The sequence below is a fragment of the Pristiophorus japonicus genome, chromosome 8, assembly GCF_044704955.1.
Source record: "Pristiophorus japonicus isolate sPriJap1 chromosome 8, sPriJap1.hap1, whole genome shotgun sequence".
NCBI classification, from domain to species: domain Eukaryota; kingdom Metazoa; phylum Chordata; class Chondrichthyes; family Pristiophoridae; genus Pristiophorus; species Pristiophorus japonicus.
In genome coordinates this window covers 204704315-204731914 of record NC_091984.1, presented here as the reverse complement: position 1 = coordinate 204731914, position 27600 = coordinate 204704315, and the positions used below count along the sequence as shown (strand labels likewise).

Here is a 27600-nt window from a genome sequence, read left to right as displayed (position 1 = left end):
AACATGTGGTTTCATTTATGTTTGAAATGGTAAGTTTTAAAATAAGTTCTGGGGAGATTTCCCAAAACACCTTGAGGATGCTGTAAATGTTATGCTTTCCCTGAAATCCAAGGCTAAAATACCGTAAAAACTGACCCTTTAGCAAAGGTTGTTTCAGTGTGCAAGTAGGTGGGGGAATTTGCAGACTTTCAGTTTCTAATGAAACCAAATGTACCACATGATTTTTTTTTAAACTATATACTAGAGAATGTCCCTAGCCTTTCTCAGAGGAAATGGTTTGTCTTTTAGATCTGTTCATAGCACCTGAGAATATCAAGTTCCCAGAGAACTGTCATAACAGGCTGAGAGGTTACAGCACCAATTCTGCGGAAAGTAGGACTAATGGTGCTTTTATTATCCTTAACAGTTACCATCACGTTTCATAATATGGGAAAAGTTCACATGACAGTAGGGTTGGCTAGTGTCGATTCGATTTCAGATAGAGCATCCTGTCCTGGAGACGATGAATGATCATTTAACATTTACATTCATTGTTCCCACAATAGTTCATTTAAACTCGAACAGCGTCATTGTCAAGTTAGATTGGTGGGTGGGAGTGTAGTCAATTTCATTAAAAACTGATGGTGGAATGAGGCTTAAGAGTGCTGTAAAGGCTGGGGTTAGTCGCATCATAAAGTATTCTGAGGAGGCAAGGAAGGGGTTAGGAAATTAGCTCAAGATCAGGCAATACCACCCACTAAGCCGGGGTAGCATTGTGCAGTCGTAAATATTATTATTGCATGCAGTTGTGATGATGGAATTAAGTGAAACTGATTGCAACTTCTGTATCTTCACCGTACTGTGGAATAAAGAAGCTTATTGATTTATGTCAAGCCTCGCCTTCCTTTGTGGTAACTCAGGCCTCCATTGGGTTGATTTGAAAACATGCAGATGCAAAAGATACAAGCTATCCTGTCTGGATTACAAGGATGATATTGTCACGTACCCAAGTTACACTATTGTGCAAGTAGATATACGACAAAGTGAATCGATTTCCATAATTTAGATGCTCATACTGCTTCAGGGAGTGACTGATGCCACTGAAGGTATCTACAACAGACTTGGAATTTTTAACAACTGCCCATTAATTTCAAATCACGGGGTGTTGCAGCATTGCAAAGTCAAGGATTTAAATATATTGCTTGTGAATTTCCTGTGGGCTTGTTCATGATTAGTTGGAGAAAATTATATGACGTTTAGCTATCTTTGTTGTAATAGACTGAGGCTTTTGTAGCAGTTTTGGAACAAGAAAGAATATCTGTTAAAATGGAAGTACATGCAGACATGATTTAATATTAGTCGAATACCCATAGTATTGCATTAAAAAACACTTTCACACAACCTAAATAAAAAATAAATCACCATGTTTAAAATTAATTTTAAAAACTATTTAATTAAATATTTAAAACAAAAATTTCATTTATTGAAAAATAAATGTAAACATTTTAAAGAGGCCAAAAATAACCTAAACTAATTTTAAAGATTTTTGAATGTTTAAATGATTTTTTAAAAATTATTTTAATATTTATTTAAACCCTTACGCTGGTAAAAGAAGGCCCTATGCTTGCTTTTACCAGGCATAATAATTTCATGGGCATTCGCTGGGCAAGTAGTCCAACTCTCCGCCAACGAATGTCCATTTCCTGCGCATGTGGAAGATCTGTCGAGCTGAAATGTGCAGATCGCAAGTTCTGTTTTTTCACGCGTGCGCAGCGCATACGGAAACCCCAAAATTGCTGGGCGCTTAAGACTGCATACGCTGTGCACAACGCTGTCATAGGCCCCGTAAAATCCGGGCCCCGCACAGACACAACCTTGCTGTAATAAAGCTTTTGAAAGTGTGCTCTTCTTCTTAAATATTATTTGAAAAAAGCTGCTGAACAGAAAAGTGTTAGAAGCTAAAGGAAAATATTCTCCTTTATGGTAATTGTAATCCTTTAAAATCCTTGTTGTCTACCCCACCCTGAGATTCTCCCTCCTTTCCTCCATAAGCCTCTGCACTGAGCAACTCCTCATCGCAGTGATTTCAGTCTCCACCTAGGCCTCTCTCGCCCTCTTTCCTCAAAATTCACTATCATCCTTAAACTTCTCCCTACATGTAAATTTCCCTAACACTAGTCACAGCCTCCTCCTCAACTTTGCCATCTCCTGTAGCCTCTCTACTTCCATAGTCTCTATCACAGACACAACTATCTCTAACCACTTTCTTCTATCCTTTGCCATCCACCTACCCCTATTCCCTTAAAACCCCACTTGCTTATGTATTCACCACTGGAAAAAAAAACTTGTTTCCTAGTCACTTCCAACTGCACTTCCATAATCCTAACTGCCTAGCCTTTGGCCCTCCATTCATTACAATACTTCTGCAAACATCATTTTGCTCAACCATTTCTTCACCTCCACCTTTTGCTGCCCTGTTTAGAAAAACGTATTTCATTCCAGTCCTCCCCAACTCTTTTCTTCCTCCATTCCCCCCACTCCCCTCCCCAGTTTGGCCTCTGACTGCTCCTTCAAGTCCAAAGTGAAAACACTTGAATGTATCTGGTGTACATCTTGTCTAGCCACGCAACACCAGATCTGGTTGAACCACATTAAGTACTATTGTGTCTCACATTTTGCCAAAATTGCCCATTATGCCAAGATCATTGTGTAGAGAAAAGCTTTTTTCCACTAAGAACCATCTCCTTAAATCCCTCTCCCCTGCCACCTTCACCTCTAACGAGTAAGGGGAACTCATTAACTTTTTTCTTATGCTGAGTGGTTAGTCTCAATCTTAGTATCAAGGGATATGGATCAAGAGTGGGTAAATGAAGTTGAGGTACAGATTAACCATGATCTAATTGAATGGCAAAATAGACTTGAGGGGTTGACTGGCCTACTGTTTTATGTTCCTCTGCTGCTTTCCCCTTGCCTCCCAAGGCAAGGTTCTATCCTGCCCGTGTCTCTATGGATAACAAGAATTCTCGTATCTTTTGGATTTATTTTAAAATGGAAGTGTTATAGTGCAAGAGAAATAACTATCCTGCTGGGATGGACAGTTTTGCGAGTTGTCAGCTCGCATGCCATGCTAAAATATACACTAATTACTGAAATGCCAGAACTAGCTTTATTGGTAGAATATTAACCTAAATTTCAAAAATAAACATTTACATTTTTTTTTAAGAAATATGTTTGAACACCAATTCTCTCGCCCCATTTTCCTATTCACCCCCTCTACCGCCTCTCTTTCTCCCATTTTTATTTTAACCTTCTTTTCTCTGCTTTATTTCTTAGTTTTAAAAAAAAACTCAAAGCCCTTTAAACTAAAAGCAAAAACTGCAGGTGCAACGAATCTGGTAAACAAATGCTGGACAGTCATAATCTGGAATGACGAGATGAGTTGAAGTTTCAGGTCTACAAACACTGATCTGTTCACTCTACAAAATGTGGACTGATGTGAAGGCCTTTTACAGGCTCATGTGGAGCATATGCTCTGGCATGGCTCTATCGGGCCGAATGGCTGGCTTCTGTGCTGTAAAAACTTTGTAATACTTACCTGCTTTCATCCTGTTTCTGTCCCACACCCAAGGGACAGAAGGTTTTCCTTTTTTGGTTTAAAAACAGGCTCCAATCAAAGGGCAAAGATGTGCTAATTGATATGGGACCATGTCAATCTCTGTTTTTTACATCAAAACAGAAAGATGTATCATGTAGTGCAAGACTTACTGATCGTTGCTAATCATTTAATCCAGAAGAACTATCAATTAGGTAGTAGTTATAGCAGTATTTGGATTGTGTGTGTATCGCGTCAATATTTTTGACCTATTTAAAAATTGCAATAGGATATTTTTAACACCTGGCCAGAGGCTTGTTTCACTGTCAGCCTGTCTGGTCTTTACTGATATAGATCAGACATCTGCTTTACAGGCCATTTGACTTTAACTTGGCTTGTTTCAAGTTTTCAGATTTTCAGGGAATATTATTGAAATTCATCAATATATATGTTAAAATTTAACATTGTTTAATATCTTCTCTTGTTCTAGGCCACAGGTTGCACAGATTTCCATGGCAGTATTTTAGTTGGCCCAGCACAACAACCAGGCGTGATGAGCACGTCACAGCAAGCCTCACAACCTGCTAAGTCAGCCAGATCGCAGTTGTTTACTTCAAATACAGTCCAGAGTACAGTTCGGATAAAGCCCAAAACTGAACAAATCACACCTCCAAACTCAAACAAGCAGGCACCTTCACCCACACCGACCAGTAAGCAGCCATCTGAAGTTAAATTGGGTTTTGAATTTTTCAGTTATTTCCAATTTAATTTGAAGAGAGATTAGGCATTTATAGAAATTGTTGGTCCATCAGCAAAATTTTAGGGAATATTTAATTCTACATTTATGCATTGAACATCACAGGTGAATGTTTACTCTCATTGTAATTTTGCAGTCTCCATGTATTCTTTTCTAATGGTGAGGGTACTTTTTCCCTATACAATTTTCAGGACTAGAGAAGACCATTTGTTGTCCACCTGAGTCTTTATTTCCAGTCATGTATGCTCCTATATTCATCTAAGTTTCCCACATTACAACTGTACAGGGTATTGGTGAGGCCGCACCTGGAGTACTGCGTGCAGTTTTGGTCACCTTACTTAAGGAAGGATATACTAGCTTTGGAGGGGGTACAGAGACAATTCACTAGGCTGATTCCGGAGATGAGGGGGTTACCTTATGATGATAGATTGAGTAGACTGGGTCTTTACTCGTTGGAGTTCAGAAGGATGAGGGGTGATCTTATAGAAACATTTAAAATAATGACAGGGATAGACAAGATAGAGGCAGAGAGGTTGTTTCCACTGGTCGGGGAGACTAGAACTAGGGGGCACAGCCTCAAAATACGGGGGAGCCAATTTAAAACCGAGTTGAGAAGGAATTTCTTCTCCCAGAGGGTTGTGAATCTGTGGAATTCTCTGCCCAAGGAAGCAGTTGAGGCTAGCTCATTGAATGTATTCAAATCACAGATAGATAGATTTTTAACCAATAAGGGAATTAAGGGTTATGGGGAGCGGGCGGGTAAGTGGAGCTGAGTCCACGGCCAGATCAGCCATGATCTTTTTGAATGGCGGAGCAGGCTCGAGGGGCTAAATGGCCTACTCCTGTTCCTAATTCTTATGTTCTTATGTTCTAACAGTGACTACATTCCAAAAAAGTACTTCATTGGCTGTAGAGCACTTTGAGATGTCTGGTGGCCGTGAAAGGCGCTATATAAATTCAAATCTTTCTTTTTTTAATTATCTATATTAAACCAAGCTGACTGACTAAATCAATTGCGCAGTATGATTAAAAAAGCATTACACACTAAGAAGTTCCCAATTTTGAACCTTGGCCAGGTTGAGTTAGTAAATCTTAGTGGGTGTGTTACAATTAGTCTCAATGTCCTAGGGGACGGAGCAGAAACCCCTCACTTGGAATATTACCAGGGTTCCTGTTCCAGATTACAATACATGGACATCCACAATGAAGCATATTTGTGAATTTTGATTGAAAACAAAATCAGGCATGGCTGCAATCCATCCCTACTTTCCCATCCCTATGCAGTAGCCTCCTGACACCGTTTAGACTTGTGCATGAAGAGTTGCCTTTATGTAATGTATGTAAGGGGCACTGGCTTCCACGGAACCATACTGCAACGTGAATTTGGAGTGGGGAGGGGAGTGGGTAAATAAGATGATATATAGTTATATTTTTAATGTGGCTGCTGAGACTAAGCTGATTACCCCCAAATTGTAACTATTGCTGATCTACTTAAGGGATGTTTTTTCTAATGTTAACCATGGCTCGGGGCAGCTCATTCTCACCTCTGAGTCAGCTGGATGGACCTAAGTCCAACTCTAGAGGCTCGAGCAGATAATCTATGGTAACATTTCAGTCCAGCACTGCGGGAGTGTTGCACTGTTGGAGGTGCCATCATCACGGATGATAAGTTAAACCAAAGCCCTCTCAGATTAAAGATCCCATGGCACCATTCAAAGATGAACAGGGGGATTCTCCCCAATATTTATCCTTCAAACAACATCAATAAAAGATATTATTAGGCTATTTGTCTCATTGCTGTTTGTAGGAGCTTGCTGTGTGCAAATTGGCTGCTACGTTTCCCTACTTTACCACAATGACTACACCGAAAAATATTTTGGTTGTTAAGTGTGTTGGGGCGTCCTGAGGTTATGAAAGGTACATTAAAAATGCAAGTTCTCTCCTTACTTTCGAGGAGTTCTGTAGTTTGCAAGAAGCTGCTGCAAATAAATCCAAACATGCACTTCCAGCTATAAAATATTTACTCATTATTGGCTACATTCAGCTATAAGTTAATATGATAGCGCCTTAGTAAAATGTTCCCTTTCTAGAATGTTTTTTAAATCCTAACGTTTCGCATGTATTGCTAGCTGTGCAATTATTACTGTTGGATGTTCTCATTAACTGAGGAATATTATACTATATTTTTAAAGGCTAATATGTTAACTTGAGTAATTTGTCAAAATAAATTAAAAGTATATACACACAGTTAGCTTTAATTTATTTTTCTTCAGGCCGTGAACGACAGAATTCAGGTCAAGGATCGCCAGCAACTTCAGAGAGAATCCCAAGTCCACAGTCTCCCATAAACAATTCTACAAAAATCAAACCAGAACAGCCGGTGGCATTTAAGGTAACAAACAGATTTTCAGAATCTTCTTGCTCTAATTTTTGAAGTAGCTTTTTTTTTCTTTCACCTCTCAGCCAAAAGTCTCCCCTCTTTAAATGACATGTACCTCAGTTTTGGGGATAGAATACAGAGAAAATGAAGCTGCTCTGTAAATGGGTTACTAGGAGGTGCACGGTAGCAATGCATTACAACTGCTGCTTTATCCGTCTCCCTGTATTAATGGTCCTCTCTGCTGCTCCAGTGTTGTACCTAGAAGGAGATGGAACCATGTTTTAGCCACAGCAAGTTGTTACTGTCACAGGATGTGTTTAACCATATGCTGCATAATGGTTTCTAGTGCCCTTGCCGTAGATGATGCAGATTTGCATTTGCCTCTCTGCGTACTCACACCCTGAGAAGACGGTTGTTCTTTGTCATTATCAGGTGGATGTGCCAGGGTGTGCAGAAATGGTTGGTATCTTAATGTGAAAACTAGCCAGGCCACACTAGCTTTTGATTGATTGATTATCCAAACAATGCCTTTTATACAATGCCACTGAAAGAATGATGTGCTTTATGTGGGATGCTTCTGAAGAAGTATCCAACATTATGATTAGTCAGGTCTTAAGTGTGCTAGTGGGTCTGCTGTCCTAGTATCTTTTGGGAAGAGGAACCTCTCTACTCACAATAATTGTCCAGCAAATGATGGTTTGTTCACCATTGCTTGCGGGTGGAGATGCTGGTGGGTGAGCACAGAGCATCTCTTGAAATCCTGAGCTGCATGGCATTCCGCTGCAGACCCTCTTCCAATCGCATCAGGCCAGGTAGAGGGGGTGGGGAATTTGCATTGAGAAACCCATTGGTGTGGGTTTAATGGTGGGTGCAAAAAATAAATAATAGTTGGCTCATGAGAGTCTTCAAGTATCAGCAGGAAAAAGAAACAATGAGAAAAAAGTTCAGAATTGGCCAAAATCTACTTACTTTTTAATATTACTGTGTTCTTTCCATCATCTATCACCTACATACTGCTGTCTTGAAATCATGGATGCCCATCTCACAAGGGTGCGCTTTACATTGGATGTCATGCATGCCTGAACAATGAGAAATGGTATACAAGACTAAAAGTCCCAAATTAATGGACCAATGCACCAGAAAATGTACCATAGAGTGGACAGAGTTCTAGCAGGACACGATTGCCCTTTGCCTGCCTGAATATTTTTGGGAAAGTCCAGGTTATAAAGTTACATTGTGATGGTAGAGCATTATTGGGACATACATATAAACTTATAAGATTTAAGTTCCGGACAGATGGGTTTCTGGGTAGTGAAGGCAAAAACTTTGGAATTATTCACGAAAGTTTGAATCTGAGAGGATAAGAACCTCCATCCTGCTGCTCCATAGTACTGTGTTCTCAAATTGATTAACAAACTGTTGTTTGCAAGCTTTTTTCTCCCCTTTTCTTGCCAAGTTAGGACATCACAGGTGAGCCCAATCTGTCCTACAGTGTCCATATGTATGCAGTATGTAGGTCTAGTGATCTGGAGAAGAACCCTGGCTGGTATTTTTGTCTAATGACCATTAGGTATTATAATATGGTTGTAGTAAATAATTTTTTTTACATTTTGCAACAGAGTCGGCGAATGACTCATATTTCAGCGGAACAGAAGAGGCGATTTAACATCAAAATGGGTTTTGACACTCTTCATAATCTGACCACGTTAAAGTCCCAGTCTAATGTAAAACCGGTAGGTTGGTTGACTAATTTATCACACTTCACTAGGTGCCTGTTTGTAGATAAAACATGATGGTTTGAAAGCCTGTTTGTGTATAGCAAATGTTTCTGTAACTGATTCAATCTGGATTGTGTGATTACAATCACACACAATCTGAAAATGTTTGCCAGTTGATCTTGTTTTTGGATTAATGCAGAGGTCTCCAATCTTTTTTAGAGCAGGCTCCACTATTGATTCCCCATATAGGGGCGTTGAACTCTCCTCTTTTTCTCCCTTCCACACTCTGAATCCCAGATCCTTCCCCCCCTCATTTCTAGGAATCCAACTGTTTGTATGAAAACAGAAAATCCACGCCCAGCTCTGCAGTAAAAGTCTACCCACTCATCCCGAGACACTCTGTCCTACTTACCTGGAAGCTGCTTCCTGATTAGTGCAAAAATGCTGTCCCTTCATTGGTCTAAACTGCAGAAATTGGGACGAGTCTTTTCTAACCCATGGCATCTGGTAGCTCCATATGCATACAGAAGAAAGGCTGGATTTGGTCCACAGGCAATGTCTTTCACCAATTATGGAAATATAACTGGAAAGTGATCGAGAACCAAGTGATTATGGGACAGAATCTGCAGGCGAATGAACAAAACCGTTGATATCAGGATAAAGATAAAGAGTAATGATGTTGAAACAAAGGAAATGCAGTCAAGTGGGGAAAACTCGGAAATATGTTAAACTGAGAAAATGAAACGGGAAGGGGAAAAGACAGAAAGAAAAAGGAGGTTCTGATAGGATTTTTAAAAAATTTAAATGTATACAGTTCTCAGCACTGGTATTAATCCAGCTTGTATTTTAACCAAATGCTTTTATATCCTTTCTGTAGATTAGCAATGCAGCCACACTGCAGAAAACTGTGGATTACATAGCAAAACTACAGCAGGAGAGGACACAGATGCAGGATGAAGCAAAACGTCTCAGGGAAGAAATTGAGGAGCTTAATGCATCAATCAAGTGGGTAAACATGTATTGCTGGATGTTTTTTTTAAAATTCCAACATTGTTCTAGTGCAATTCTATATTATGGCTTTGAACACAGTATAATTTATTTTGGCAATTTCTAACACACCGAAAATGGTTATAATATGACGGAGCTTTGTGTCATTTACCCAACTGCTTTATTTCAAGCGTCAGGTTAAAATGTAGTTTACATCAGGGTTCTCAACTGGGGGTCGGCGAGAGGGTTTCAGGGGTTTTCCATTAATAACCTCCAGAATTTTTTTTTTAAAATAGTGTTGCGTAAAGGTGATATCCAGCTAAGCAAACTGGCGGCTCTGACCCCAACACGGACCTCTATTCACCCCCCCAACCCCCCCAGATTGTGCGATGGCGGCAGTTGTCACTGAGCCCCGACCTCCGCTCGCTAAGAAGGGAGAGAGACGGCAGTCGCTGAGTGCTGATCCCCCGCCTCGAGCTCTCCGTCCTCTCTTCTCCTCTAGTCAGGTCCCGCTGTGTATATAGAGACAGGCTGCCGGCCAAACAGTTGCAGTACAACCGGCAGAGCGCTGTCAGAACCACCTTCTGTGTCCAACTGATTCGACTCTAGACTCGTAGTCAAAAGTGTCCAACTGCACCCTTATTCTGCACAATATCGGGTACGCCGTGTTAGCAAATAGATTTTCGCAAGTGTGTTGATTCACACTGTAGTACAGTTACGAGGGTGTTGACTGCTCTTTGGTGCCTAACCTCATTCATTCTTCACCCTGTACCTTGCGTGTTTGCAGTCTTGCTCTTCCAAGGAGGGCATCACGGGCACATGTGATTGTTCACATCCAATAATAAGATAAAAATAAGAGCAGGAGTAGGCATACAGCCTCTCGAGCCTGCTCTGCCATTTAATACGATCATGGCTGATCCCATCATGGAGTTGGGTCCACTTCCCTGCCCGCTCTCCATAATCCATTATTCCCTTATCGTTTAAGAAACTGTCTATTTCTGTCTTAAATTTATTCAATGTCTCAGCTTCCACAGCTCTCTGAGGCAGCAAATTCCACAGATTTACAACCCTCAGAGAAGAAATTTCTCCTCATCTCAGTTTTAAATGGGCGGCCCCTTATTCTGAGATCATGCCCTTGCGTTCTAGTCTCCCCCATCAGTGGAAACATCCTCTCTCTATCCACCTTGTCAAGCCCCCTCATAATCTTATACGTTTCGATAAGATCACCTCTCATTCTTCTGAATTCCAATGAGTAGAGGCTCAACCTACTCAATCTTTCCTCATAAGTCAACTCCCTCATCTCTGGAATGAACCTTGTGTTGGCCTCCGGTTAGGATTTCAACTTTCCAGGATTGTCCTGGCTTCACCAGAAATAAAACATTAATCTGGACATTGCTGCGAGCAATTTGGGAGAAAAATCATAACGGGCCTTAAAAAAAAAAAAAAAAAATTTCATTTTCATTGTACACTTTTGTTTATTAGTGATGAAAATATTGGAGATGGGGGAAAAGACTTTGACAATCAAGCAGGGAAGCGGGACCAGTTGATGTGCTAGGAACTGTCTGTGTGGGAGTCAGGGTTATAGGGGAAAAAGCGAGACTGAGGATTAGATGATTTTCTGCAGTTTAGAGGATGAATTTCAGGATTCCTCTAATTTCTGTTGCCTCTTACAATATTTTTGTACTTCATACTTTTGGTGTGTCTAATGTGCTTTATAAATCTATAGAATAATATTTATATGTGTGCTGTTGACCTCGGCACTAAGAAAATTGATACTGCAAACTTTTTCTTGTTTGTATTCAATTTATGCTGTTAAACTTGAGCTGATGTAAGGCTGACCTGTGATGCATTTGACCATATTGACCAAATTATATTGTCTCTGTCCACTAAGCTTTCTTTGAAACTATAAGCGCTGCTGGACATGTTCTTGTACAGTGGTTTGGAGGAAGCAGCAGTTCCCATTGCGACAGCAAGCCTAACCTCACCGATACATGTTCTGTGTCCTGGTAGTTGTCCGTTTTCTGTCCTGCCCTCTCCTGAAAGTGTTGGCTCTTCTGGTACCTCACCTAAGTGACCTTCGGCAATCAAGCCCGGTCCTCATCTGATGTGACCTGGTACTTCACCCGTACCCCTATCCTGGTTGAGATCAGCCAACTCTGCGCAGACTGAAGATCGAGCCTGGGACTTTGCTGATTTGTATGGCTCAGCTACTCACTGTATAAACTTACTGAGTCATTGGGTAGTTAAATCGTATTGTACTTAGTTTTGTTCTAGAAGTTGGTTGTGCCCATCAAATTATTTGACCTAATAATTGGTAGTAATTTGTAACATTTTGCTTCCAAATTTCAGTACCTGCCAACTGCAGCTTCCTGACACCGGTGTCCCAATAACACGGCAACGAGTTGATCACATGCGGGAACTGTTCGATGAGTATGTCAAATCGCGAACACTTCAGAACTGGAAGTTCTGGATTGTATCCTTTTTTAATGCAGCAAAGCAGGATAATGTTGGGTTCCATGGAGTAGAGTTTTCGCTAAGGCGCATTTCGCCCAAAATCGACCAAACCAGTGTAAAAGATCGAAGAATTTCAAGCACAAGTTACATCCGGTGCAAATCGAGTTTCTGCGGTTTTTTTTAACGCTGGTTTTTAAAAAAAACTTTTGGAATCCAGCCCCTCCCACAAAACTAGCCACACCCTCCGATCAAATAAACGGTCATGACAAGTCTCTGCCAATTGCACCTATTTACAGCCCTAAGAAAAGGCTCTTCAAATTAAGCTATTTTTTTTTTAGGTGCAAAGGCACTAGCAGGCACCTTTAAATCTTTTAAATGTTTAAAAAAAAGTGCATTTACTAAAACTGACTAGTGTACACCAATGAAACTAATAAATGTTTCTGTATAATTATTTAAAGTCATTTTCAGTTTTTTTTTAAATTTGGGTTACTCTCAGGTGATGGACTAGATACTTATTAAAATTGCCTATTTTTTGTAATTAAACCCAATTTCGGCTGTAGTAATAAACTGCACCAAGTTACCACTCTTAAATACTTCAAGGAATATTTTTTAATGCAAGGGGAAAAAAAAAGAAACAATTACCTTCTAAAATGCTGGTCCGATTGTATGGTTGTGATTATACAAATGAGTTTGAAGCAAACTTAAACCATAATTTCACTTTGGAAAACTAGCACAATTTTGAGCACCATTTGTGCCCAGATTACCGACAAAGCGGGAACTCCCCCTTGTATGCATTTGATTTTTTTTTTTCATCACAATTTCTCATGTTTCTTCCCTTTTTCTACTGAAGGTATTGTTCCCAGCCTCCTCCCCCAAGTGTGCATTCTTCATATGAGCATAGATAGGAAATGCTGACTGTAAATAGTAATCAAGAGTGGGAACTCTGGTTGATCTTAGTGTATTTAGTCATTAGCCATTGAGGAACTTTTTTTTTCCAATTCCAACAATTATCTTAGAATTAATATTTACTTTAGTGGAAAATGAATGTTGCATTGAATTTACACTTTTGCTATCTTTAGTATTGTGTTAATGCACTAAATACTTCAACAATCTGATAGGGTGTTCTGACGCCCAACATGTAAAATTATATTTAAGCATTATGTTCATCCACTAAGTACTTTCCTAATCATCTGATAACCGTATTTATCATACAACATGGCAGTTTTGTTTTTGTCTCTGATAAGCATTTACTGAATAGCTAGATGAGTTTGAAAAGGGAATAAGCAACTCCAAGCAGTTCTTGATTAATCAGTCCATATTTTGACCTTCAGAGAGCGGGTACACGAGATGTCTACGATGCCAGCATTTTTGTGTGCAAGAGGTCATAGCCTACATTTTTCCTATAATAATTGCCCAAGCCCGTTTTCTGGCATATTGCTTGAGTTACGCCCGTTTTTGTAGGCCAGAAATGCTGCCAGAAATATTTTGCCAAAGTTCCCCAGATGTATAATTCAAATTTGGCGCCACGCAGCGTGTCCCGTCGTCCCGTGGGTGGGGTTGGGTTTTGGGGGGGGGGGGGGGTGTGGTGGGGTTGGGGTTTGGGGGTGGGGGTTGGGTGGAGCCTGCTGTCTGCACTGAAAAACGATGCCGCACCTTCTGCGCATGCGCGACAAAAAAAGTGACTTTATTTCAATGGACGCGCGTGCACAGTACAGTTCCGGGATGGCAATTGGCCATTTTTAAAGAGCCAGTTGTGTGTGTGAGAAGGAGTGCTGTGTGAGAGCACTGGAAAAATCGGATCTGCAGCAATACAAGATGCAACGCGGTGCAAGGACCAAGAATTTCTCACAGGATGTTACTGTGATTGAGAACAGATGGCAGGAGCTGGACACCAGCAGAGGTCACACAAAAGTTCCACCCAAAGAACTGAAGAAACGCTGGAACCAAGTTGCAGAAGATTACTGCGCAATGGTGACCACCACAAGATCTGGAGACCAGTGTAAAAAGAAGTGGCAGAACCTTGGTCAAGTAACATTTTCATTTATTCAATGGAATTGCAATTGTAAATGTGACCAGCTGTATATGTCCCACCCAGCAGAAAGACGCCCTCTCTTTAAAAAGTTGCATTTTCATCTTTGTAGAGGAAGGTGGCACATAATAAAAGGGAAAGAACTCGGAACAGGCGGAGGCCCGGCAAATCTGCAGCCACTGACATCCTTGGAAGAGAGGGTCGCTGCTTTGATGGGTCCTGCCTGGAGAAAAGCAACCACCACTGCACAAGCTGGGCCCACACTCAAGGGAGAGGGTAAGTCCTGCAAATTCCATAGTCTGGCTTTGCTAAATGTTAAGTACTGCGTGAGCTAGCCATGCTTCTGTTCATGGGGATGTCTCCATCAGCTGCACTTCGGTTGATGCAATGTGCTATCATTCATCGTGGTTCTTCAAATCAGCCTGATGCCTGTGCTGTGTGAGCCTACTCATGTCAGCCACCCTGCCTCCTCCTCTGCTGCTAACCATTTGTCTGTGTTCTGTTATAATTTGCAGAACTTGAGGCCAACCCTGACGATGCAGAAGAAGATTCAGACGCCGACGAGCCTGAAGAGGAGAACATCTTCCAATCCCACCTCCAGACCAAGAGCATTGGGGAGGGGGGGGGAGTGGATGGAGACGGATGAAGCCCCTACTGTTTTACTGACTTTGGTGGAGGTGCAGGTGCACCCATTGAGGTGCCAGCCCCTTCCGTGACTCGTGGTTTTAGTGTTGGTGGGGCATTCCATGGTTTCCTAACATCCGAGGCTGCTGGTTCCAGTGGTGGGGTGCAGCGAGGCGCACACACGGCCCCACCTTCCGAGGCTGCGGGTTCCAGTGCTGTGGTGCAGCGAGGCACACCCAGGGCCCCACCTTCCGTGGCTGCAGGTCCCAGTGGTGGGGTGCGAGCCACACCTATGGGGAGGAGGGGAAGGAGAGCTCGACCCTGCTCTCCTGAGGTGCAGGATCTAACATGGTTCAGATGATGGCAATGAGTGGGGAGAGCATTGACCTTACCCCGATCACTCCTGGACACCATCAGTGGGGTGGGTGATAAGATAACGGGACTGTCGGGAGAAGTAACCGCAATCTCATGAGAAATGGGAACTATGTCAGTGACCATGAGGGAGAGAATGTCACAGATAGCTGATGTGCTGTCAGTGAACATCAAGGAGGGAATGTCAGAGATAGTGCAAACACTATCACTGAACATGAGGGAGGGAATGTAACAGGTAGTTGAGACAGTTTTGCTCAACATGAGGGAGGGAATGTTGCAGGTAGTTGAGACACTGTCGAGGTGCATGAGGGACGCATGTTGGAGTTAGCTGCTACAATAAGGGAACACGTCCAGACACCGTGCCCATTGACAGAATCAGCTGCTACTCCCATTCCAATTCCCACACCAGCCTCTGAAGAGCCCCAAGCCGGGTCCTCCACATTAACGCCTGGGCCCTCCACTTTGCCACCTACCCCCCTCCCCCCCCCCCCCTTCAACAGGTGCGCACTACCCAAGATCTTAGAAAGAATAAGCTTGGTACCAACCCCAGAAACACTGCGTCACCGTCTGCGGGCAGGGATGGTGGAGTCACCAAGATCAAGCGTAGCGGGCGGTCTTAGAATAAGATGAGGAGAGATGGGTGCAGCCTTTCTTTGCTGTTGTTGTTATTATTGTTACTGTTGTAACTGTTCTCTAATTAAAAGATTTTTGTAAGTTATGTAAACGTACAAGTTTAAAAGTTTTTAAGTGATCTTAGAGTTTGTAAGTGATTGTAACTGAAAACTTTAAAGTTTGATATAAGAATTATTTTTTTGTTAAAGTTATCATCATAGGCAGTCCCACGGAAGCGAGGAGGACTTGCTTCCACTCCCTAAGTGAGTTCTTTGATGGCTGAACAGTCCGATGTGGGAGCCACAGACCCTCTTATAGGTGGGACAGACATTCATCGGGGAAAGGGGTCGGTAGGGCTGGTTTGCCGCGCACTCCTTCCGCTGCCTGCGCCTGGCCTCTTCTTGCTCCTTGCGTCGAGACTCAAAGAACTCAACGCCCTCCCAGATGGACTGTCACCACCTCGGGCGGTCTGCGGCCAGGGTCTCCCAGGTGTCAGTGGTGATGTTGCACTTTACCAGGGAGGCTTTGAGGGTGTCCTTATAACATTTCCGCTGTCCTCCTTTGGCTCGTTTACCATGAAGGAGCTCTGCATAAGCATTTGCTTAGGGAGTCTTGTATCTGGCATGCGTACTATGTGGCCTTCCCAGCGAAGCTGATAGAGTGTGGATAATGCTTTAATACTGGGGATGTTAGCCTGGTCGAGGACACTGATGTTGGTGCGCCTGTCCTCCCAGGAGATTTGCAGGATCTTGCGGAGACATCGTTGGTGATATATCCCCAGCAACTTGAGGTGCTTTCTGTACAGGAGGGGCGGGTATTACTACAGCCCTATAGACCATGAGTTTGGTAGTAGATTTGAGGGCCTGGTCTTCGAACACTCTTTTCCGCAGGCGGCCGAAGGCTGCGCTGGCGCACTGGAGGCGATGCTGAATCTCCGCATCAATGTCTGCCTTTGTTGATGAGAGGCTCCCGAGATATGGGAAATGGTCATGTTGTCCAGGGCCGCGCCATGGATCTTGATGATTGGAGGGCAGTGCTGTGCAGCGGTGACAGGCTGGTGAAGGACCTTTGTCTTACGGATGTTAAGCGTAAGGCCTATGCTTTCATATGCCTCAGTGAATACATTGACTATATCCTGGAGTTCAGCCTCTAAAAGTGCACAGACGCAGACCGAAGGGACTCTGCACCGGCCGCTTCTGTCCCCGGCCGAAGGGACTCTCCACCGGCTGCTTCTGTCCCCGGCCGAAGGGACTCTGCACCGGCCGCTTCTGTCCCCGGCCGAAGGGACTCTGCACCGGCTGCTTCTGTCCCCGGCCGAAGGGACTCTGCACCGGCTGCTTCTGTCCCCGGCCGAAGGGACTCTGCACCAGCAGCTTCTGTCCCCGGCCGAAGGGACTCTGCACCGGCCGCTTCTGTCCCCGGCCGAAGGGACTCTGCACCGGCCGCTTCTGTCCCCGGCCGATGGGACTCTGCACCGGCCGCTTCTGTCCCCGGCCGAAGGGACTCTGCACCGGCCGCTTCTGTCCCCGGCCGAAGGGACTCTGCACCGGCCACTTCTGTCCCCGGCCGAAGGGACTCTGCACCGGCCGCTTCTGTCCCCGGCCGAAGGGACTGTGCACCGGCTGTTTCTGTCCCCGGCCGAAGGGACTTTGCTCCGGCCGCTTCTGTCCCCGGCCGAAGGGACTCTGCACCGGCTGCTTCTGTCCCCAGCCGAAGGGACTCTGCACCGGCCGCTTCTGTCCCCGGTCGAAGGGACTCTGCACCGGACCGGACCAAAGGGTCTCTGCTGATGTTTCCACATCGTCTTCACATTACAAAGAGCGGCTCCGGCTCAGTACAGCGCAGCATCTTCCAGCCAGCCACCCGGCCCGGGAGAAGCGCTCGGTCCACGGCCACCCAGCCCGGGAGGAGCACCAGATTCGGAGGGGACTCCGGGACGACCTGCCAGAGGGAATCTAGGATGTGGGGCGGGCCCCAAAGGCCGCCGTTCAATCCGCCAAAGGAACTCTGAGACCGGCGCCGAACCGGCTGAAGGGACCGAGGCGTGGCGTCGTCTCGTACTCCCAACCAACTTTTAATTAATTTTTCAACTTTGAGCCGACTTTTAAACTTCTTAAACAATTTAGGAGAACTTTTAAAACTTACATTTTAGACTCTCAACCGAAATACTTTTAAACATCTATTATTAACTTACATCTTTAACTTTTAACAACTTTTAGAAACTTTTTAAATTGGGGAAACTTTTATATATTAAAGTTAAGCTAAGTACAAATAACTTAAATGTTTGAATAAAATATATTTTACATTAAATCTGAATAATTTTAATTATTTGTTCCATTATTAACACAGCAGGCAGGACAGGTTCTTTGTTCTCTCTCCCCAAGGTCTGTATGGATGGAGCACACCCAGGTCTTGACTTCTTTCACCCCCCCACCCCCAACCCCATCTCATTGCAGTCTTGTGACTTCTCCCTCCCTCCTCCCTCCCCCAAACTCATTGCAGTCTTGTGCCTAGTGCAGCAGCCTTCCGATCACCACCTCCCTCCCCGGGCTCAGTGCAGAAGCCTTCTGATCGCCACCTCTCTTTCCCCCCCCCCCCCCCCCGGGGCTTGTTTTCCAGCCGAGCTCCGATTCCCTGTGTCCGGGCGTGGGGCCGATTATGACGGCCGATGCTACGACCCCCCTCCAGCCCTACTTGAAGACGTTCAGTGATGGCGTGTGAGTTTAAAAAAAAAATGAAAACTTCAGAAATCTAAAACTTCCATGTACTCCGTTGAAAGGTTTAAAAAAAAAAAGTTTAACTTTTATTATGAATATTTCAAGTGTTAAAGACACTCTCCAAAAACTTTGATGAAAAACAATGGCGTCTTTCAGCGCTGATTTTTCAATGTGTGCTGCTTTCTGTTAACTCACCAGAAGGTTTTTCGGGAGTGGCCAGATACGCCGACCTAGGATAAAAAAGTTTTGGGCAAACTCTGAAAAATGCTAAAAACTGATGCCGCAGATATGACTGAATGTCAAAAATACCTAACATAGAAAAATCGTAACTAAATCAGTTACACTAGTGCAGATTCCAGGGGGAAACTTTGAATTAAATAATTACGCCAGAATAAAACGTTGCACACCAAAAAAACGGCGCAAATGATCCAGAAAAATTGAGCCCAATGTATGGGAGGGCCATTCCGGTTTAAAAACGATCTGATGTTATTTCAGTCTTCTTGTACTCTTGGGTATAGTAAGTTATTCAACTTGGTTTCCACCACCTTGATGCTATCAGCTTATATGAAATAACTTTTTTAAGAAGGGCTATTGATGATTGTATCTATGTTTTAACATACAATTATCAAAGTTCCCAAAAAATTGTATCTTGGTTTTAAATGTAGTATATTACAAATTTGCTATTATGTGTGGCTGAATACAAGAATCTTCAGAATACTACTACAGTAATATTGAATTTCTTGCATGAAGTTATGGTTTTCACTGTTTTATAACCAAATACATTAATATGTTTAAGGACTATGAAATTAAAAATGTTGTGATCCTTGACTCGGTAATCAGTTTAGCACTATCATAAAACCTTTGTTTGAATCTTTCAATGCCATGGTTACAACCACAAGTTTAGATGATTTATGCAAGACAACACTGTCCTGGTTGGATCAACATTGTTCTCTACCAGTTCTTCGACCAAGTAAGTCAACTGTGAGATGACTTGAGTTGAAGTAAACCATTTGTTAATTTCAGATATTTTTAATTCTTCCTTGTCAGAGCACAAACTGAGATAAAGGTGATATAAATACTTTGGGAACAGGAAAGGTTATAGGAAGTAACAAAAAAATACCTGTTAAAAATATAGCAGGAATGATGGAAAATAAGCATATTAAATTGTCTGTACAGAGTATCAACAACCAAAAATGTGATAGGCCCAAAATGTAGGAAAGACACCATATAGGCAGGGTGGGGGCAGTTACCCAAATAAGAATAGGGACATTTGGTAAGGAGGAGGACTAGTAATATTGATAAAAGACATATAGCAGTGGAAAGAAAGGACATCAGTAAGAATGAACAGGCAATGGAAACAGTATGGGTAGAACTAAGGAACAGTAAAGGATGCAAGACTGTGGTGGGAGTTGTCTACAGATCTCCTGACAATAGTGATGTAACGGAGGTTGTATAAATATGGAAATCGGGGAAACATGTAGCAGAAACAATGTGGTTATAATGGGAGATTTTAATTTTCATATTGACTGGGAGAAGCAGAATAGCTCAAGTAGAAAAGGCAATGAATTTCTAGAATGTATTCAGGGCAGTTTTCTGCAACAAAATGTTTTAGAACCGATGAAGGATAAGGCCATACTAGATTTAATAATGAGTAACGAACTAGGATCAGTTAAGAATCTGACTGTACGGAAACATTTTGTGAATATTGACCATAATATGACTGAATTTGATATTGGGTTCAAGGAAGTTTTTGATACAATACAAAAGCAACACATACCCCCTAAAGGCAAAATCTCCACTTGTGCATTTAAGCAACTATGGTCAACAGACAAGGCAAAACTAAAAGAAAAGGCTTGTACCAATGCACGGAAAGGTGGAAATCCAGCAGAGGGGAGAGCTATTTCTAAAAAGAAACAACAAAGGGATACAAAGAAAGTAATAAAAGGTGCAAAAAAGATAATATGAACAAAAACTTGCAAAATTAATAAAAGTTTTTATAAATATATTAAGAGATTGTGGGGGGAAATGTGGGCCCATTAAAGACAAATGCAGGTGATACTATAACGGATAATAAAGAAATGGCAGACATTAAATGAATACTTTTTCACAGTAAGAGAAGAACATTGAGAAATAATGGGACAAATATATGAAGAGAAAGAGGATAACTAAAGAAAGGGTAGGGCCTATTCGAGACCATGAGGGTAATCTGTGTGGAGGTGGAAGATGTGGGTATGGTTCTTAATGAATACGTTGTGACTGTTTTCACAAAAGAGAGGGGCGATGCAGGAGGACTGTGAAATATTAGATGAAATAAACACAGTGAGAGAGGAGGTATTAAGGGGTTTGGCAGCTTTGAAAGTGGATAAGTCCCCAGGCCCGGATGAAATGAATCCCAAGCTGTTAAGCAAAGCAAAAGAGGAAATAGCAGAGGCTTTGACCATCATTTTCCAATCCTCTCTGGCTTCAGGTGTGGTGCCATAGGACTGGAAGACTGCTAATGTGGTACCTTTGTTTAAGAGAGAAAGGGATAGACCGAGTAATTATAAGCCAGTCAGCCTAACCTCAGTGGTGGGAAAATCATTGGACAAAATCCTGAAGGACAGGATAAATCTTCATTTAGAAAGACACGGATTAATCAAGGAAAATCAACACGGATTTGTTAAGGGAAGGTCATGTCTGACTAACTTGATTGAATTTTTTGAGGAGGTCACCAGGAGGGTCAATGAGGGCAAAGTGTATGATGTTGTGTCTATGGATTTCAGCAAAGCTTTTGATAAGGTCCCACATGGCAGACTGGTCACAAAAGTAAAAGTCCATGGGTTCCAGGGCAAAGTGGCAAGTTGGACCCAAAATTGGCTCAGAGGCAGGAAGCAAAGGGTAATGGTTAATGGGTGTTTTTGTGACTGGAAGGATGTACAGCAAAATTCTAAAAGGACAAAGGGTGTTAAAAAAACAAGCCTGAAGGCTTTGTGTCTTAATGCAAGGAGTATCCGCAATAAGGTGGATGAATTAACTGCAAATAGACGTTAACAAATATGATGTGATTGGGATTACGGAGACGTGGCTCCAGGATGATCAGGGCTGGGAACTCAACATCCAGGGGTATTCAACATTCAGGAAGGAGAGAATAAAAGGAAAAGGATGTGGGGTAGCATTGCTGGTTAAAGAGGAGATTAATGCAATAGTTAGGAAAGACATTAGCTTGGATGATGTGGAATCTATATGGGTAGAGCTGCAGAACACCAAAGGGCAAAAAGCGTTAGTAGGAGTTGTGTACAGACCTCCAAACAGTAGTAGTGATGTTGGGGAGGGCATCAGACAGGAAATTAGTGGTGCATGCAATAAAGGTGTAGCAGTTATAATGGGTGACTTTAATATGCACATAGATTGGGCTAGCCAAACTGGAAGCAATACGGTGGAGGAGGATTTCCTGGAGTGCATAAGGGATGGTTTTCTAGACCAATATGTCGAGGAACCAACTAGTGGGGAGGCCATCTTGGACTGGGTGTTGTGTAATGAGAGGGGATTAATTAGCAATCTCATTGTGCGAGGCCCCTTGGGGAAGAGTGACCATAATATGGTGGAATTCTGCATTAGGATGGAGAATGAAACAGTTAATTCAGAGACCATGGTCCAGAACTTAAAGAAGGGTAACTTTGAAGATATGAGGCGTGAATTGGCTAGGATAGATTGGCGAATGATACTTAAGGGGTTGACTGTGGATGGGCAATGGCAGACATTTAGAGACCGCATGGATGAATTACAACAATTGTACATTCCTGTCTGGCGTAAAAATAAAAAAGGGGAGGTGGCTCAACCGTGGCTATCTAGGGAAATCAGGGATAGTATTAAAGCCAAGGAAGTGGCATACAAATTGGCCAGAAATAGCAGCGAACCCAGGGACTGGGAGAAATTTAGAACTCAGCAGAGGAGGACAAAGGGTTTGATTAGGGCAGGGAAAATGGAGTACGAGAAGAAGCTTGCAGGGAACATTAAGGCGGATTGCAAAAGTTTCTATAGGTATGTAAAGAGAAAAAGGTTAGTAAAGACAAATGTAGGTCCCCTGCAGTCAGAATCAGGGGAAGTCATAACGGGGAACAAAGAAATGGCAGACCAATTGAACAAGTACTTTGGTTCGGTATTCACTGAGGAGGACACAAACAACCTTCCGGATATAAAAGGGGTCAGAGGGTCTAGTAAGGAGGAGGAACTGAGGGAAATCTTTATTAGTCAGGAAATTGTGTTGGGGAAATTGATGGGATTGAAGGCCGATAAATCCCCAGGGCCTGATGGACTGCATCCCAGAGTACTTAAGGAGGTGGCCTTGGAAATAGCGGATGCATTGACAGTCATTTTCCAACATTCCATTGACTCTGGATCAGTTCCTATCGAGTGGAGGGTAGCCAATGTAACCCCACTTTTTAAAAAAGGAGGGAGAGAAAAAACAGGGAATTATAGACCGGTCAGCCTGACCTCAGTAGTGGGTAAAATGATGGAATCAATTATTAAGGATGTCATAGCAGCGCATTTGGAAAATGGTGACATGATAGGTCCAAGTCAGCATGGATTTGTGAAGGGGAAATCATGCTTGACAAATCTTCTGGAATTTTTTGAGGATGTTTCCAGTAAAGTGGACAAAGGAGAACCAGTTGATGTGGTATATTTGGACTTTCAGAAGGCTTTCGACAAGGTCCCACACAAGAGATTAATGTGCAAAGTTAAAGCACATGGGATTGGGGGTAGTGTGCTGATGTGGATTGAGAACTGGTTGTCAGACAGGAAGCAAAGAGTAGGAGTAAATGGGTACTTTTCAGAATGGCAGGCAGTGACTAGTGGGGTACCGCAAGGCTCTGTGCTGGGGCCCCAGCTGTTTACATTGTACATTAATGATTTAGACGAGGGGATTAAATGTAGTATCTCCAAATTTGCGGATGACACTAAGTTGGGTGGCAGTGTGAGCTGCGAGGAGGATGCTATTAGGCTGCAGAGTGACTTGGATAGGTTAGGTGAGTGGGCAAAAGCATGGCAGATGAAGTATAATGTGGATAAATGTGAGGTTATCCACTTTGGTGGTAAAAACAGAGAGACAGACTATTATCTGAATGGTGACAGACTAGGAAAAGGGAAGGTGCAACGAGACCTGGGTGTCATGGTACATCAGTCATTGAAGGTTGGCATGCAGGTACAGCAGGCGGTTAAGAAAGCAAATGGCATGTTGGCCTTCATAGCGAGGGGATTTGAGTACAGGGGCAGGGAGGTGTTGCTATAGTTGTACAGGGCCTTGGTGAGGCCACACCTGGAGTATTGTGTACAGTTTTGGTCTCCTAACTTGAGGAAGGACATTCTTGCTATTGAGGGAGTGCAGCAAAGATTCACCAGACTGATTCCCGGGATGGTGGGACTGACCTATCAAGAAAGACTGGATCAACTGGGCTTGTATTCACTGGAGTTCAGAAGAATGAGAGAGGACCTCATAGAAACGTTTAAAATTCTGACGGTTTAGACAGGTTAGATGCAGGAAGAATATTCCCAATGTTGGGGAAGTCCAGAACCAGGGGTCACAGTCTGAGGATAAGGGGTAAGCCATTTAGGACCGAGATGAGGAGAAACTTCTTCACCCAGAGAGTGGTGAACCTGTGGAATTCTCTACCACAGAAAGTAGTTGAGGCCAATTCACTAAATGTATTCAAAAGGGCGTTAGATGAAGTCCTTACTACTCGGGGGATCAAGGGGTATGGCGAGAAAGCAGGAAGGGGGTACTGAAGTTTCATGTTCAGCCATGAACTCATTGAATGGCGGTGCAGGCTGGAAGGGCTGAATGGCCTGCTCCTGCACCTATTTTCTATGTTTCTATGTTTCCAGTGGGGTTCCGCAGGGCTCAGTGCCTTACATCAAAGATCTAGATTTGAATATAGGAGGTATGATTAAGAAGTTTGCAGATGATACTAAAATTGGCTGTGTGGTTGATAATGAAGAATAAAGCTGCAGACTGCAGGAAAATATCAATCAACTGGTCAGGTGGGCAGAACTGTGGCAAATGGATATTAATCCAGAGAAGTATGAGGTAATGCATTTAGGGAGGGCTAACAAGGAAAGGGAATACATATTAAATAGTAGGACACTGAAGTGTAGAGGAACAAAGGAACCCTTGGAGTGCATGTCCACAGAGCCCTGAAAGTAGCAGGCCAGGTAGATAAGGTGGTTAAGATTGCCTTTATTAGCCAAGGCATAGAATACAAGAGCAGGGAGGTTATGCTTGAACTGTATAAAACATTGGTTAGGCCACAGCTGGAGTACTGCGTGCAGTTCTGGTTACCGCATTATAGGAAGGACATGATTGCACTGGAGAGGGTACAGAGGAGATTTACGAGGATGTTGCTGGGAGTGAAGAACCTTAGCTATGAGGACAGATTGGATCGGTTGGATTTGTTTTCCTTGGAACAGGGGAGGCTTAGTTAGGGAAGACCTCATTGAGTTGTATAAAATTATGAGGGGCCTAAATATAGTGGATAGAAAGGGCCTATTTCCCTTAGCAGAGTGGTCAACAACCAGGGGGCATAAATTTTAAGTAACTGGTAGAAGGTTCAGAGGGGATTTGAGGGGAAATTTCTTCACGCAGAGGGCTGTGGAGGTCTGGAACTCACTGCCTGAAAGGGTGGTAGAGGCAGAAACCCTCACCACATTTAAAAAGTACTTGGATGTGCACCTGAAGTGCCGTAATCTGCAGGGTTACGGACCTAAAGCTGGAAAGTGGGATTAGGCTGGATAGCCTTTTGTTGGCCGGCACGGACACGATGGGCTGAAATGGCCTCCTTCCGTGCTGTAAACTTCTATGATTCTATGATTATGAAATAAGATAGACAAATATCTGGGACCTGATGGTTTCCACCCAAGGTATTAACCGAGAATAGGTGGGAAATTGCAGATGTGTTGGTCATAATTTTTCAAAGCTCTCTAGATTTGGGAAGTGTCTTTGAATTGGAAAATTGCAAATATCAATCCATTGTTTAAGACAGGAGGGAGGGAAAAAACAGGTAACTACAGATCTGTCCGTTTAATGTCCGTTGTGGGGAAGTTGTTGGAATCTATCATCAGGTCCAGAACAACTGAGCAGTTGAACAAGTATGATTTGATCAAGGAGAGTCGGCATGGGTTTGTGACGGGGTAGGTCATGTCTGATGACCTAGTTGAATTTTTTGAGGAGGTCATTAACATGGTGGACATGGATGTTGTCTATATGGATTTCCATAAGACCTTTGATCAGGTTCAGCACAAGAATTAGCTATGAATTTGAAGAAAAATCCAGGGTTAAATCAGATAAGATCAGAGAGCTAAACTCGTGGCTCAAAGACTGGTGTGGGAGAAATGGATTTTGGTTCCTGGGGCACTGGCACCAGTACTGGGCTAAGAGTGAGCTGTTCTGTCGGGACGGACTCCATTTGGAACGTGCTGGGGCTAGGGTCCTAGCGAACCGAATAACTAGGGCTGCAGAGAGCGCTTTAAACTAATTAGTGGGAGGGGAGGGTAGCTGAGCAGAAACCGAAACGCTTAAAGATGATGATGAAGGCAATAGAGCAGGGTAGCACTGGGGGAAACAAAAACCAGAGCGTGACAGAAAGGGACAGAATCTGTAAACATAAGTATCAGAAACTGGGGCCATGGCAGGAGAAAATGATAAGAAAACACATTTAAAAGCTCTCTATCTGAATGCACGCAGCATTCGTAACAAATTAAATGAACTGTTGGCACAAATAGTTACAAATGGGTATGATCTGATAGCAATTACAGAGACGTGGTTGCAAGGTCACCAAGACTGGGAACTAAACATTCAGGGGTACTTGACAATTCGGAAGGACAGACAGAAAGGAAAAGGAGGTGGGGTGTCTCTGTTGATAAAGGATGGAATCACTGCAATAGTGAGAAACGATATTGGCTCAAATGATTAGGATATTGAAACAGTTTGGGTGGAGATAAGGAATAATAAGGGGAACAGCTGACTGGTGGCCGTAGTCTCTTGGTCCCTAACAGTAGCAACTCTGTTGGTCGGAGCATAAACCAAGAAATAGTGGGGGCTTATAAAAAGGGAACAGCAATAATCATGGGTGATTTTAACCTCCATATTGATTGGACAAATCAAATTGGTCAGGGTAGCCTTGAGGAAGAGTTCATAGAGTGCATAAGGGACGGGTTCCTTGAGCAGTATGTAATGGAACAAACCAAGAGGCAGGCTATCTTAGATCCGGTCCTGCGTAATTAAACAGGATTAATAAACAATCTCCTAGTAAAGGATCCCCTTGGAATGAGTGACCATAGCATGGTTGAATTTCAAATTCAGATGGAAGATGAGAAAGTTGGATCTCAAACCAGCGTACTAAGCTTAAATAAAGGAGACTACAAAGGTATGAGGGCAGAGTTGGCTAAAGTGGAGGACGGTTGAAGAACAGTGGCCTACATTTAAGGAGTTATTTCAAGAAAAATATATTCCAGTGAAGAGGAAAGGGTGTAAAAGAAAAGAGAACCATCCGTGGCTAACTAAAGAAATAAAGGATGGTATCCAATTTAAAAACAAGGGCATACAAAGTGGCCAAAACTAGTGGGAGAACAGAAGATTGGGAAGCTTTTAAAAGCCAGCAAAGAACGACTAAAAAAAAAAATGATTAAGAAAGGGAAGATAGACTATGAAAGTAAACTAGCATGAAATATAAAAACAGATAGCAAGCGTTTCTACAGGTATATAAAAAGGAAAAGAGTGGCTAAAGTAAATATTGGTCCCTTAGAGGACAAGACTGGGGAATTAGTGATGAGGAACATGGAGATAGCAGAAACTCTGAACAAATATTTTGTATCAGTCTTTACAGTAGAGTACACTAAAAATATCCCAACAGTCAAGGGGCTAAAGGGGGAGAGGAACTTAACACAATCACAATCACTAAGGAGGTGGTATTCAGTAAGATAATGGGACTAAAGGTGGATAAATCCCCTGGACCTGATGGCTTGCATCCTCGGGTCTTAAGTAGCGGCAGAGATAGTGGATGCATTGGTTGTAATTTATCAAAATTCGCTGGATTCTGAGGAGGTCCCAGCAGATTGGAAAACTGCAAATGTAACACCCGTATTTAAAAAAGGAGGCAACTACAGACCAGTTTGGTTGGGAAAATATTGCAGTCCATTATTAAAGAAGCAGTAGCAGGACATTTGGAAAAGCATAATTTAGGCTGAGTCAGCATGGATTTATGAAGGGGAAGTCATGTTTGATAAATTTGCTGAAATTCTTTGAAGATGTAATGAACAGGTTGGATAAAGGGAAACAAGTGGATGTGGTGTATTTGGACTTCCAAAAGGCATTTGACAAGGTGCCACATAAAAGGTTACAGCACAA

The 27600-nt window shown here is 42.8% G+C and overlaps 1 protein-coding gene across 3 annotated transcripts in view; it reads left to right on the top strand.

Annotated features, from left to right (window-relative positions):
• The window catches only part of mlxip (MLX interacting protein), a 117261-nt gene that overhangs the window by 82203 nt on the left and 7458 nt on the right, over positions 1–27600 (top strand). For all 3 annotated transcript variants that reach the window (XM_070887807.1, XM_070887810.1, XM_070887809.1), the window contains exons 11-16: positions 4062–4281; positions 6602–6720; positions 8328–8441; positions 9304–9431; positions 11763–11886; positions 19062–19191. In XM_070887807.1, coding sequence (XP_070743908.1) covers positions 4062–4281; positions 6602–6720; positions 8328–8441; positions 9304–9431; positions 11763–11886; positions 19062–19191 — 835 coding nt within the window. The remainder of the gene's footprint in view (positions 1–4061; positions 4282–6601; positions 6721–8327; positions 8442–9303; positions 9432–11762; positions 11887–19061; positions 19192–27600) is intronic.